Genomic DNA, 13240 nt, shown 5'->3' on the forward strand with positions numbered 1-13240 from the left:
CAAACCACTAAAGTGTGTGGTGGTGGGGGAAAGCCGTGGCTGGCCACTGGCCTCGTTTGCTGCCACAGCCTGGATTCCTGCGAAGGCGCCAGTCGTCCCCACCATCAAAGCTAATAAAGGCCAGCTTAGTGAAAGACAAACAAGCATTGTCTAGTACTATTCTGTAAGTGGTTCTGACCTGAGGGGGGAATCCCGAAGTCTAGAAAAACCTTCCAGTGTAGTGTTGGCGAGGGATCTTGCAGTCTTTAGGAACAGGGCTGTCGGTGACAAGAGCTAGTTCCTATACCTCGGTGAGTCCCCGTCGAACTGGGAGTGCGTCGGGTAAAAGCGTTGTTTTGTCGTCGGGGATGCTTCGTATTCTTAGCCGCTTCCCAGGCAAAGCTTGGCGTCTTTCCTGATGTCTGAGTTGGACGCGACTTTCGATTGTTTCGATTCGTTTACGGAATTCCTGGTTTGCATCGTGTGTTTTTGTTTTTGCTTTTTGTGGCGGGGGGGGGGGTGGTGGAGGAAAGGGGGAAGCAATTCTTTTAATTTATTAGGAAACGTCCCTGAATGGTTGTTTTCTGTGTAATCCGCTTGTTGCCCTAAGAGGGAAGTAGTTGTATAAACACTTGTTCCTGAGCGCTGGACTCAAAACTGAAAGCAAAGTTAAGTGTAGCTTGCGGATCCCCGAGGTTTCCAATGGCAAGCCCCGCAGCGGCGGCCAGAATCAGCTAGTGGAGGGAGGGTGGGGGTGAAAGTCCGGCAGCTCCGGCTCCCCGCACCACCCCGCACCTCCAGGACCCCGAGGTACCAGCCCCAGCACTGGAGTCCCCGCAGCAAGGGTTTGCACACGGCCGGGCTGGAGGCTGCGCCAGCCCACAGCGCTGCCCTTAAAAGGAGGCGGGCCGTACCACCGCAGCGCCCGTGGGGGGGTCCCGGCGAGCTCGGGCACCTCGAGGGGAGCCGAGGGCCGTGCACTTCGCCCTCGAAGGGCGGGCGGACTGGGAGCGGAGAGCCGGCGGCGGGCGGCGGGGACGCGCCCCGTGGTCTTCTGTGACCCGACAGTGCCCCGGGGCGGTGGGCAGCGCCGGTCCCCGGGCTCGAGTGAGGTGCGGCTCGCCCGGCGGCCCCCGGTGCCCGGATGTCCGTCAGGCTCGGCGCGAGCCGAGGCTCCAGGGGGCGGAGGCGGCGCTGAGGACGCAGCGGCCGGGAGCGGAGCGTCCACTGGGCTGGGGCGTCCGCCGGGCAGCGTCGCCGACGGCTGTGGCTGATGCTGAGCGCGGCGCGGGCGGAGGGGCCCCCGGGCGGAGGGCGCTGATGGACTCCGGACGCCGGGCTGTGTGAGCCGAGCCATGGCAGCCCACTCCAGGTGAGGCGAGCGCGGGGCGCTTGCGGGACCCGTGAGCGGCCGCGGGGGCTGGAGCTCGGGTGGCACGGGTGGGGGGTGTCGGGGCGCCGGGGCGGGGACCGCAGGAAGACGCTGGGTCACTGCTATCTCACCCGCGAGTGTCAGGCAGAAAACAGTTTCTGCTCCGGGGTGACCGAGGGACCGCCCGGAAAGTTAAGAGTAAAGTTAAAGATCCCGCTCCTGCCCCAAAGAACTGTTATTTTTCGCGAAGTGAAGTTGGTTTCGCTCGTCTGCCGGAGCCTGGGTTTTCATAGACTCCCCGTTTCATTGCACTCCCCATTGGCTCTCCTCGTTGCCCGATTGCATTGGTGTCTTCAGAAGAAATTTGGAAGTGCACTTAATGGAAAATAGAATTCACCCAGGACAGGGTGGGGGAGAATTTGCCTGGTGAGTAATGAAGATTTTCTTGCTAGAATGTACCGTTCCACATAAAACGGCACAGCTAGAGTGAATCTGCTGAGCAGGCAGAGGCCGGAACGCGCCCGCTCGGTGAAGGGGAGCGTGGCTAATGACCCGCAGTTGCTGTCAGAGGAGCGCCCTGTACCGCAAGGACCAAGTCCTGCTTTCTCCTCCCGGGTTGGCAAGTTTTGAAAAGAACCTTAAAACTTGACCGCGCACCGCTGATTGCCCAAGATTCAGGCTGTTGGGTGCCATTCCGTTCCAGTCTTGACAGCGAGCGGTTGGTGGTCAGGGAAAACGGATGAGGCGTAACTTTTAAAAACTTTTTTTTGCCAGAAAGTCCAGTGGCTGCATAGGTTCTCTCAATTTTCGAAAAGCTCTTCAATCTAATACTCGACGTAGGCTGGTGATTTGGAGACGGATCTGGAAGCGGGGCTGAACTAATTTTGGGTCTGAAAATCATCGAGAGTGGTAGATGCCTAAACGTTAGAGGCTGGGTAGATAAGACTTGAATTTTCCTGAGAGATAAAACGTTCTAGGAAGGAAGGTCTCCAAATAGAAAACCTCCTGAGCGCTTCCTACTTTAAAAACAAGTTTAATCCTCTCAACTCGGCTTAATTTCTGCCTTTGTCTTTATTGCGTGTTCCAAGGAAGGGGATCCTAATGGAGCGAAGGAGTAGGGGAGCAGAAGTTGCATCTTTAAAATCGTTTGCTAAATGCTAATATTTCTTCAAACGGAATATAGCCCAAACCCCTACAAATCCCCATCCTCCAGCTCCTAGCACAAACAGAAACTGTAGATTTTCATAATGACATTACAGTGACTGCAGGTGTCCCCAATCTCCCAAGTTTTACCACTTGTTTGAAGTTAAGGAACTATTTATCTTCTTGGGCTAGTAATGAAAATATGCAATTTTAACCAGGCATCGTGGAGCCCGCCTTTAATCTCACCATTGGGTAGGCAGGGGCAGGCGGATCTCTTGAGTTCTAGAAAAGCCTGGTCTACAGAGTGAGTCTGGATCACTATGAATTTGATGCCAGCCCTGGTCTACAAGGTGAGTCCATAACAGCCAAAAAATAAAAAATAAAACAAAACAAAACAACCCACAGGGAACCCAATCTTCTCAAAGAAAGAAAGAAACAGATGATATTATGCCATTACTTTGTTAGCGATATAATTTGGTAAATACTCTTCTACATAATTTGTTTCCTTTGTATTCTTACATAATTATGTATTTAAGACATTATCCTGAGATGCCACTACTTATCACACTGCCTCAGGAGCCCGTGGCACACAACCTGGGGCAAGGCCTTCTACAGAATAGTTAACACTGGCAGAGTGTGGGGATCTGAACCTCAGTTCCCTTGTCCCAGGGTCTGAGCCCTTACCCTAGCGTCAGAGGTAAAATGAGATAAATTGGGGACCGTGTGTGCCAGACACAGCATTAGGCTGCTGTAATTGGATTCCCTTCTTGGTCACCTAAAGAGATAAGTGCTTTATTGTCTGCTAGTTAAGGAAAGTGAGGCCTAGCCAGGGTATTTCTTGCCCAAGGTCACACGGGTGCAACGTGCGGGACCCCCAGGGGCTGCGTAGCTGCTACAGTGTTGCATTTCCTGCTTACTGTTCCCTCTGTAGAGCCAGCTGCAAAACCTCCGGTGTGAGAGTACACAAACAAGCGAGTTCTGCTAAGTTTGCTCGCCTGTGACGTGTCCAATCTAAGTCATCAGTGTGGCTGCCCAGCGCACCACTGGTCTCTGGTCTCTACCTGGCACATGCTCTGGAACTAGACACAAAACCGCAAGGCCATCGGCGTGGTTTTTTTTAGCCTGCTCGATGAGTATGTACCAGGTTGTAAACACCCTCAGCTGCACCTGGAGTACTCAAAGCTTGTGAAGACGGTGTGCTCTGTGCTAGAGTAGGATAATCTCGGAGATTCAGAGAGAAGGTGTGAGGAGGACTCAACATACTTTTGGATTTCAGGGAACCACCAAACCCAGGCCACATTTTCTGTGAAAAGTACTAATAGAAACAGAGGCATTCTTTGTGATGCAGAAAGCACTGTCTTGTAGATGGTTTCCTTGCTCTTTTTGACAGTCAATTTAGATCGTCAGGCTTGTTGTACTTAGAGAGTCACAGGTCACTGTTCAGCCACAGTAGTTAAAAGCACTTGGTGCTCCTGCAGAGGACCTGTTCTGGCAGAGTTCTGTTCCCAGCGCCTACACGTGCCTCACAGCCATCTGAGACTCTAGTTCCAGGAGATCCAGTGACCCTCTGGCCTCCTTGGACATCAGGCAGGCAATTAGCACACACACATACAGGCAAACACACTTACACACAATTAAAAATCTAAGACCCGCCGGGTGTGGTGGCTGGTGTGTCTTTAATCCCAGCACTCTGGGAGGCAGAGGCAAGTGGATGATGTGAATTCAAGGCCAGCCTAGTCTACAAATCGAGCCCAGGACAGCCTAAGGCTACACAGAGAAACCCTGTCGGGAAAACCAAAAACAAAGCATAACAGTAACAGCAAAAAAATCTAAGTCCACCAACAAACCTAGCCCAGGTAGTTTCATTGTGCGTGGGAGGGAACTTAGATGGGGCTCTTGCAGCAATGAAAGTGAGCGTAGGAACCAGCTGTTCCTGATTTAATGCTGATGGAATGGGCTTTGCCCTCCCTTCTCTCTGTGGCTCAAGGCAGGGTGCTGATGCTTTCTCCCGGAGTTCCTATGTTAGTTGTGAACCAGGGGCTGAATGGTTCTGGGCTCAGAAGTTACTTGTAAAACCAAGGTGATATATTCCTCCTCCTCCCAAACCCTGATGGTAGTTTTGCTTTGGTGGTTGATCCATCATGCGCTCTCTCTCTCTCTGTCTCTCTCTCTCTCTCTCTCCTCTCTCTCTCCTCTCTCTCTCTCTCTCTGTCCTCTCTCTGTCTCTCTCTCTCTCTCTCTCTCTCTCTCTGTCTCTCTCTCTCTCTCATTTTTTGGGCCTGGGACTCATTATGTTCTACTCGCCTGCCCTGCCATGCGCTGCCATGGGTGGCAGTGGTCGGTTTCTTAGACATGGAAGACAGTTGTTAACTACCACTCGATGGTTTCTTTAGGATCAGAGTTGGAAGTTAGTCACAGCAGGTGTGGGGAGCCATGCCAGATTTTGACATGGCAGATTTTGGCATGGCTCCCCACATAGAGCAGGGGATGTGGTGCTTGCCAGTCTGGTGTGGACTTCCCCAGAACCCGTGAACACCACACACCCTAACACACTTCCTTGAGAGAGCGGGTATGATCCGGTCGACATGAAATAGTTGCAGATCACAGTGACAGTTTCCCCTGAATCCCATCTGTGGGGAGGCTGTTCCTTATGGAACTATTAGTGAACTCAGCGGGGTGTGGACCTTGTCCTCTGCAGAGCGCTTGTTGTATGCTGAGGAACAGTGTCGGTGCTAGAATAAAAAGGAGGCCTGCATCTGGCCTGGTCCCCCAGTTCCTTAATTGAAGTCACCCATGGATTCCAGGATGCAGTCTGTGCCTAATCTTCTACCATCAGGAATGAGTCACTTCTGAACAGGCTTTGTTCTGGGCTTGGTGATAGACCCTGTAATTCCCACATGTGGGAACCCGAGGCAGGGGGATAGCTGCAAGTTCAAGGCCAGCCAGGGAAAAAGACCTTGTGCTGTGTGAGTCAACGCGACCCACACCTACAAACTACAGATGGGTGTCTGGGTGGCATGGGCAGTTAGTTGAACTTATTTCTTTGTGAAACAATTGCATGTGCTGGTTGAGCCTCAGAGACCCAAAGAAGCCCCCTGCACACAGCGAAGGGGTGTAGGGGGTCTAGCCAGCACAGGTCAGTGTTAATTAAGCTTCAAAGTCTAAGAAAGAAAGTCAAGCTTTTCCCCCTGAGAGGATGCAAAGCCCGGTTTAGTGTCTCTCCTAGCGAGGGAAAACTGTTCCTGTTGTTAAAGGCCTGTCCTTAAACTGGTACAGAACCAGTTTGGCCCCACCCTGTGCCTCCCACACCCTCTTAGGGAGCTACTGATTACCTGGAAGAAGACCCAGAATGCAAAGCGGCTGTGATTAAACATAAATTATTGGGAAGGTGTAGTTCAAGGAAGAGATTTGGAGAGGGGAAGGATATGTGCCATACGTGACACCCCCTGCCCCCCGACTGGTCTTCGTGACCCCTTGACTGACTCGGGGTGCCTTTGAGAGGAGAGGCACAGACAAGTGCCCAGGGACTGCCCGCCAGTTCATCCTGGGAGCCCAGCGAGCTTCCTGACTCACGTCTAGTTCTTTCCAAGACGAAGACTGCAGGAGCCGTGAGTCATTTTTTCTTAGTCAGCTGGCTTCTTCTGGGGATGTTGTTTGGCAGGGTTAATGGAAATGATCTCCAGGAGAGGTGGTTCCCTGCCACAGCGAGCCACCCCACAGCTGCGTGGACCGGCACTTGTGAGAAGGAGAGTTAATGAATGGCCCTTAACAGATTTTAAAATCGGAGGGAACGTGCCCTCTATCACGGATGTGAGCTCAGATGACATTTCTGTCTTGGTGCTATCACTTCTGTCTTTTTCCATACACTGAAAAGCTGTAGAAAGGATTTAGTAGCTGCCTAGCCCTGAGCCAGTACAAGCCAGCTGCCTTTGTTTGCATATAAATATAGATTTTTTGGTTTTCAGACTACTCCGACTCACTTGTGTGTCAGGGCTCACAAATTTCAATTCAGAATGTAAAGTGTCATGGAAATACAGTTTGTACTCCTAGGAAAAAGTTCAAGACGTTTCTCGGCTCCACCGCATGGCTGCCTAGAGCTGGGGTGCTGCTGCTTTGCAGGGTTAGTTGTTTCAATGCTGTCTGTAACCTTTAGCTTTTTAAATGCTCACCTGCTTTTTTATTCTCTCAAGTGGGAATCAAGCTTTGTCTCAGGTTGTCATTCAGTTTATGTAGACATAACAGTGCATTGATTTTTCTCAAAATAGCAGAGCAGGTGGAGTGCATGGTCTCCTCAAATACCAGTATATCATTTGCTGATGTGTGGTGTGCATGCCTTTAATCACAGCACTCTGGAGGCAGAGGCAGACAGCCCTGTTAGCTCCAGGCCAGCATGGTTGGTCTATGTAAAGAGAGTTCCAGGAGAAAAAAAAGTAACATTTAGACTCAAGTAGAAAAATAAAAACGCATGCCTTTAATCCCAGCACTCAGGAGGCAGAGGCAGGCGGATTGCTATGAGTTCGAGGCCAGCCTGGTCTACAAAGCAAATCCAGGACAGCCAACGCTACATAGAGAGACCCTGTCTTAAAAAAAAATTATATATATAACTTTGTGTCCAAAATCTTTGGGAACCAAATAGGAAGATGAACTTGCATATTGAGTGCTCAGTTGCCGGTGTCCACAGAGAGGAGTGTCTAGTCTCCCAGCATGCAAACGTTCTGCGTGCCAACTTCCTCTGTCCTAGCTCCACTGTGAGTTAAAGCTTAACCCAGAGGTATTAGCTGGCAGACATGGGATCCCAAGAGCCTGTCCCTCACTAAAGGCCTCTTTTCTTGTGTGGGTTTATTAGCGTTGTTTATTTTTATTTTTATTTTTACCTGCTTTTTCTTTTAAAAGGACACGCCCCAGTTTGACCACAGCTGAAAACTATCAACAACTCTCTTTCCTCTTCTGCTGCTCAAAGGAGGGGTGCTTGGAGCGCTAGTGGCTGTGTGGGCCCTCATCCTTTCTTGAACCCAAGAATCGTCAAGATGCTGGTTAATACCAGTTTGGCTCCCCCACCCCCATCCCCAGCTACTGATTGGTCAGGTCCTGGGTGGAGCCAAGGTGGAAGGAACCCCGCTGTCCCTGAGCCCCGGAGCCCCACATACCAGCTCCGAGAACTGGTTAGTGAAGTCTTCTTGCAAACGCAGTGTAGTTTAAGTTTTTATTTAAGACCTGACTCAGGTCTACACTTTTCTCTCCTGCCCAGAACAGAGAACAGCAGAGTGTGTTGGCAAACCCCTCCGCAGTCCGTGATCGTACTGTGACTGTGCTGGGTCACAGATGTACGACTGCATTTGCTCCCTGAGTGAGGGAGGGAAGGCTGCGGCGGTTGGTCGTGCGCGGCACTTAGCGGGGATCGCAGCTTCTCGGGGACCTGTGTTTAGTTCTCCTGCGGGCTCCCATCCTGCCGCTGAGCCGCCCTCTCGCGCACCCCTCCCCCCACAGCTCCCCAGGTGCTGCTGTTGTGCCCTCCGGAAGAGTTGCACAGCTGGGACCTGCCGGCGACTAGGAACAAGCTATGAAACTTGAGGTGAAAGCTGTTTGTGTGTGTTGAACGAAAGCAAATCCGTACACCCTGTTGTTGAACATGATAAATCTGTAAGGAACTCTTAAGTAGCGGCCGCCGCTGGGAAGTTAGTGTTAAACTGACTGCGCATGTCACTTCCTGTAACAGCGTTCAGGAAGCCCCGAACGAGGGGAGGTGCTGTGTGTATTCAGTTCTCGGAGCACTCCTTCAGGGAGCCAGCCTGGCCTGGCAGAAAAATTAGTTGGTGGAACGTGGAGCACAGCTCAAGGGCGCTGCGCAGTATAATTAAATTTTGATTTGGTGCACATGTTTTTGTGGCCTCGACAGACTGCAGTCACCCGCGAGACATGCATCCTGGGTAGTGTGTCTGGATCCCTAGTTACAGCTGCACCTCCTCCTCCCCCCCCTCCCCTTCGCTCGCTCTTAAAGTGCAGGTCTATCTGACTCACTCTGGAGGTCAGTGTGTGGAAAAGTGCTGTAAAATTAACCAGCCAGTTCCCATAGAACTAGAAAAACTGACAGTTTGGCAGGAATGTTTGTTTCTGGTCCTTTAGCTAACAGACATTTCTAATGGACAGGTTCTTCTGGTAGTTTTGAGTTATCAAAACATTGATAAGAGGGGGTCCACAATATTCTAGTTTAGTTTTAATTTTTTTTTTCCCCTGAAAGGAAGACTTTTATCTCACTGGAACAATATGCTTGATTTTAAATAGTTTTTTTTTTTTAAAGGATATGTGTGGATTAAGAATTAACTCAAGCCCTAACGTCTTGTTTTCAAGTAACTTTGAGTTGCCAACTATGCTTTGAGAATTGTTCTCCTGATTTTCCTTCATAACCTGTGTCTTCTGTTCCTGCCATTGCCCTTTCAGACACAGACCATGTCTTTATTAACGCCATTAACAACAACAACAACAACAACCCCAAACAAAGCCAAAACCTGTACATAGTACACTGGAGGCAGAGGCAGGCGGATCTCTGTGAGATCAAGGCCAGCCTGGTCTACAAAGTAGTTCAAGACAATCAGGGCTACACAGAGAAACCTTGTCTCACAAAACCTAAGAAACAAACAGAAACTATGTAAACATAACAATTGTGTAAGTTGCCAGCATATGTAAGCCTTTGCTGCCATGCTTCCGTGGCAAGGAATTGCTTCTAGAAATGCCTTCATTCTTATCTTAGCCACCACGTTGGCCTAAGGATGACGTGACAGTTGCCAGACCCATTTATCTTTGAGTTTAATTTGTAGTCTCTAGATAATTTCCGGAACTTTTCCACGGCTACCATAAAACTTGATTTGTTCTGTGGTCCCCCATTTTCCCCCATGCTGCTGAAGGTGTGGCATTCCACCGGCCCATGGCCTCTGCCAGGCTAGGCAAGAGCTTTGCCACCGAGCCGTTCTCCTGTTCCCCTTTCCTAAGCAGTGCTCCGAGTGCAGGCGCCTGTACTCTTAGGGGACTAAGGCTTTAGTAAGGTACAGCTGTCACTCAGCTCTTATTTTTCCTGTGTTACATCACATTTTATGATCTGTCCTTTTTTTTTTTTTAAGTAGCTTTATTGAGATGTACACTCTTTTCTTTTCTGTAGAAGTTCACTCATGTAAACTGCATGGTTCATTGGTTTTCCCTCCCCTGTCATTTATTCTGTATATATGGACTCTTGCCTGCATTATGCTGAGCCACCTCTCCAGCACTCGCCGACTTTGATTTTTAATTGCCTTAATAAGTGGCATGGAATTGACCATAGGAGGAAGGCTTCTGAGGATTTGACTTCTTTTTTTTTTTTTGAAGGACAGGTTTTTTTTTTGGTTTTTGTTTTGTTTATTTGTTTGTTTTTTGGTTTTTTGAGACAGGGTTTCTCTGTGTAGCCTTGGCTGTTCTGGACTCACATTGTAGACCAGGCTGGCCTCGAACTCACAGTGATCCGCCTGCCTCTGCCTCCGGAGTGCTGGGATTAAAGGTGTGCGCCATCACTGCCCTGGCTTGAAGGGCAAGTTTTAAAGTTATATTTATGTACAAATACTTAATGCAGTGTATGTCCAACTCGCTCACTATCGAGCCCATTCAGACTTGGCCTTTTCCAGTTCGGCAAGTGAGGCACAGATTTTGGACCCAGGACTTGCTGTCCCTGGTGGCTGCAGATTTCATCCTTTCTGTCCTTTTAATTGGCTCTGAAAGCATCTACCATCTTAAGTCTTTGTCTTACGAGTTAACCGCTGTGAAGGCAGTGGTGGGGCCTGTGTTCCTGTGGGCAGGCATAGCCTTCCCATTGGTGACGCAGCAGAGACTCCCATCTTGTGACACAAAAGGTGCCCTGTTGTTGATCACGTGATATTCAATAAGGAAGTGACAGCTCATGAAGAAGGATCAAGGGAGGTTGGCCTGGAAGAGCAGGATGTCACAGGCTCTGCCTCCGTGTTTCAGAAAGAAGGAGGTACATGTTGCAAGTAGCTTTTTCTCAGTGTTCTGTGGCTTCCTGTGGTGTGATCGCAAGAAACTGTAGCAGGAACAGTGAGTTTTGATCTTCTGGCTAGAGAGCCCCTGCCCATCACTCTGTCTCCTCCTGCCTCTGCCCTGCTGCCTCTTTCAAGTGAATTGCGGACCTTTTGTGGCATATTCTATGTTTTAAAGTGAATGCCTCATAAGCTTATAAAAATAATGGTTTTTCTTTATCTTTAGACAACATACCTACCTGTCTTAGAGAAATGTTATAAGAAAAACATCTATTGCTCTGCCATGGTTTGAAAGATGACTAAAAGGTGCATACCATTAATAGTTTTATTATTAATTCTTAGTATCCTGAGTTCTCAATTTACAAATATTGATGAAATATCTTTTTAAAAACTTTTTTTTATGCATATGAATGTTTTTGTCTGCACTCATGTCTGTACACCATGTGTGTACAGTGCTTACACAGGCCACAAGAGGGCATTGGATCCCCGGAACTGGAGAGACTGAGAACTGTGTTGGCTCTGGGAAGTGAACCTGGGTCCTAAAGGATCAGTCAATGCTTTTAATTGATGAGCCATCAATCTGGCCCTTCGATGAAAGTTTCTGGTGCCTAGATGCCAGTAACAGTTCTTCCTCCTCTTTTTGAAGACACTTTGTAGCTGAGGTTGGCTTTACACTTGCCATCCTCCTGCCCCTTGGCCCCCTGAGTGCTGAGGCTAAAGACAGGTGTTGCTCTCCTGGCTTGTGTCATCTGAATGATCTGTTGGGGACTATTGTGTCTCTGAGAAGATTTGAGGTAATCTTTTATTTTGCTGTTGTTTTGGTTTTTCAAGACAGGATTTCTCTGTGCAGCCCTGGCTGTCCAGTACCGCTTTGTTGACCAGGCTGGCCTTGAACTGCCAGAGATCCGCCTGCCTCTGCCTCCCGAGTGCTGGGATTAAAGGCGTGTGCCACCGCATCAGGCTAATGTATCCATTTTGCCACCATCAAAGTCTGTCCTGTGGTTGTCTGTCTGTCTGCAACAGATCGAGCATTAGTGCTACTCATGGCTGAGAATTCTTTGAGAATTTATAAACCAAACCACTTTTAGGTTCATGCATTTCATGTGTTCTGGGTATTTTGCATGTGCACCATCTAAGTACCTGATGCCGGGAAGGTAAGAAGAGGCGTCAGACCTTCAGGTACAGACGGTCATGTGTCACCAAGTGGGTGCAGGAATGGACACACGCCTGGTCTCCCGCTAGAGCAGGACTTGGTCTTAACCCCTGAACCCCTGATTGGAGAATTTTCATGGAACTTTACTGTGTGTGTGTGTGTGTCTTTGCATATGAACTTGAGTGCTTTGTCAAGAAACTTGTGGCCGTTTAATAGGATGCTTTTCTCACAAATTTGGAAAACCTCATCCTGTTTTTTAGAACGTTACAGCTTGAATCGGGGTTGCCACGTTCCTTGTAGGTTTACATGAGGTTGAGAAGGCACCATGGAGACAGGAGTCCTGTTAGCCTCAGTTTTACCAGAGGGCAGTAGAAATGTGCCCCTGCTCTTGCCAGCGATGAAGGAAACTGCAACTGTCTGATCAAATGTCACTGGTGATTTAAATGCGACTTTAGGCAGAAGAGTGCTCCAGAGTGCGGTGTGAGCAGCGTCGCTCTTTACTTCCGCCATCCTCCTCTGGCTCTCTGTCTTTTCCCTTGACAGGGTCTCCCGCAGAATTGTTTACCATTTTCAACTAGGCTGGCTGCCAGCAAGCTCTCAGGAGCAGCCGTCTCCCCTCCCTCCCTGTGCTAGGGTAATAGGTACTCAGCCACGCGTGGCATTTCACAGGGGTGCAGGAGATTTGAACTCAGATCTTTGTGTTCTTACTGAACCATCTTCCAGCCTGGGGGAAGTTTGTTTGTTTGTTGGTTTGTTTCTTTCTTTCTGTTTTCTTTTTTTGTTTTTTTCCAGACAGGGTTTCTTTGTGTAACAGAGCCCTGGCTGTCCTGCACTCTCTTTGTAGACCAGGCTGGCAGAGATCCACCTGCCTCCCTCCCTGAGTGTTGGGAGCATAGGTGTGCGCCACCATGCAGGGCTTGGGTGAGAAATTTTTTAGGGATACTTTATAAAGGTGAACTTGGACACTTTGAAAGGCAGGGCCTGTATGAAGTGATGCTTAAAAATAGGGATTTTTGTTGGCTAGATATTGGGTATGGCACAAGGCAGATAATTATCTGTAGGCTTCACACCTTCCTAGAGGTCAAGCTCACTGGGTGAGTAGTGTGTGTGTGTGTGTGTGTGTGCGCGCGCGCATATATATTAGGGCATGCAGGGAAACCCCTTTGAAATATGAAGAAGGAAATGCAATTCTGATGGTTGCTTTAGAGGCGTTAAACCAGAAGGTGAAGAAATAGGGCACGAGCCAGAGGGGATTAATTTTCTGAAGTCTCACAAACATGTAATTCCCAAGTGGGGGGGGGGTCGTGATTTTTAATAAATAAGATTGGGTTAAGGCAACGAAGGAAAGTGAATTCAGGCTCCTCGCTTCCCCGGAGAGCTGTACCTCACAGCAAAGACAAGCATGGTGACCCCTGCGCTCTGGAGGCTTCTTAGCTAGGGCTAAGTGAGAGGCCCTTATCAAACAGGCACAATTCCCAAAACCAAGCCAGGGAAAGCACCCTGCTCCCATCATGATCACAGACACAGGCCCGTACAACCCAGTTCCTGCTTGGCCAGCGCTCATTGGCCAGTTGC

The 13240-nt window shown here is 49.3% G+C and overlaps 1 protein-coding gene across 1 annotated transcript in view; it reads left to right on the forward strand.

Moving 5' to 3' along the window:
• The first annotated feature begins 1047 nt into the window (after positions 1–1047).
• Positions 1048–13240, forward strand: part of Aff1 (ALF transcription elongation factor 1) — a 123519-nt gene continuing 111326 nt past the window's right edge. The window contains 1 exon segment of the mRNA XM_051170085.1: positions 1048–1351. Coding sequence (XP_051026042.1) covers positions 1335–1351 — 17 coding nt within the window. The 5' untranslated portion in view covers positions 1048–1334.

The sequence above is a fragment of the Acomys russatus genome, chromosome 28, assembly GCF_903995435.1.
Source record: "Acomys russatus chromosome 28, mAcoRus1.1, whole genome shotgun sequence".
NCBI lineage: Eukaryota > Metazoa > Chordata > Mammalia > Rodentia > Muridae > Acomys > Acomys russatus.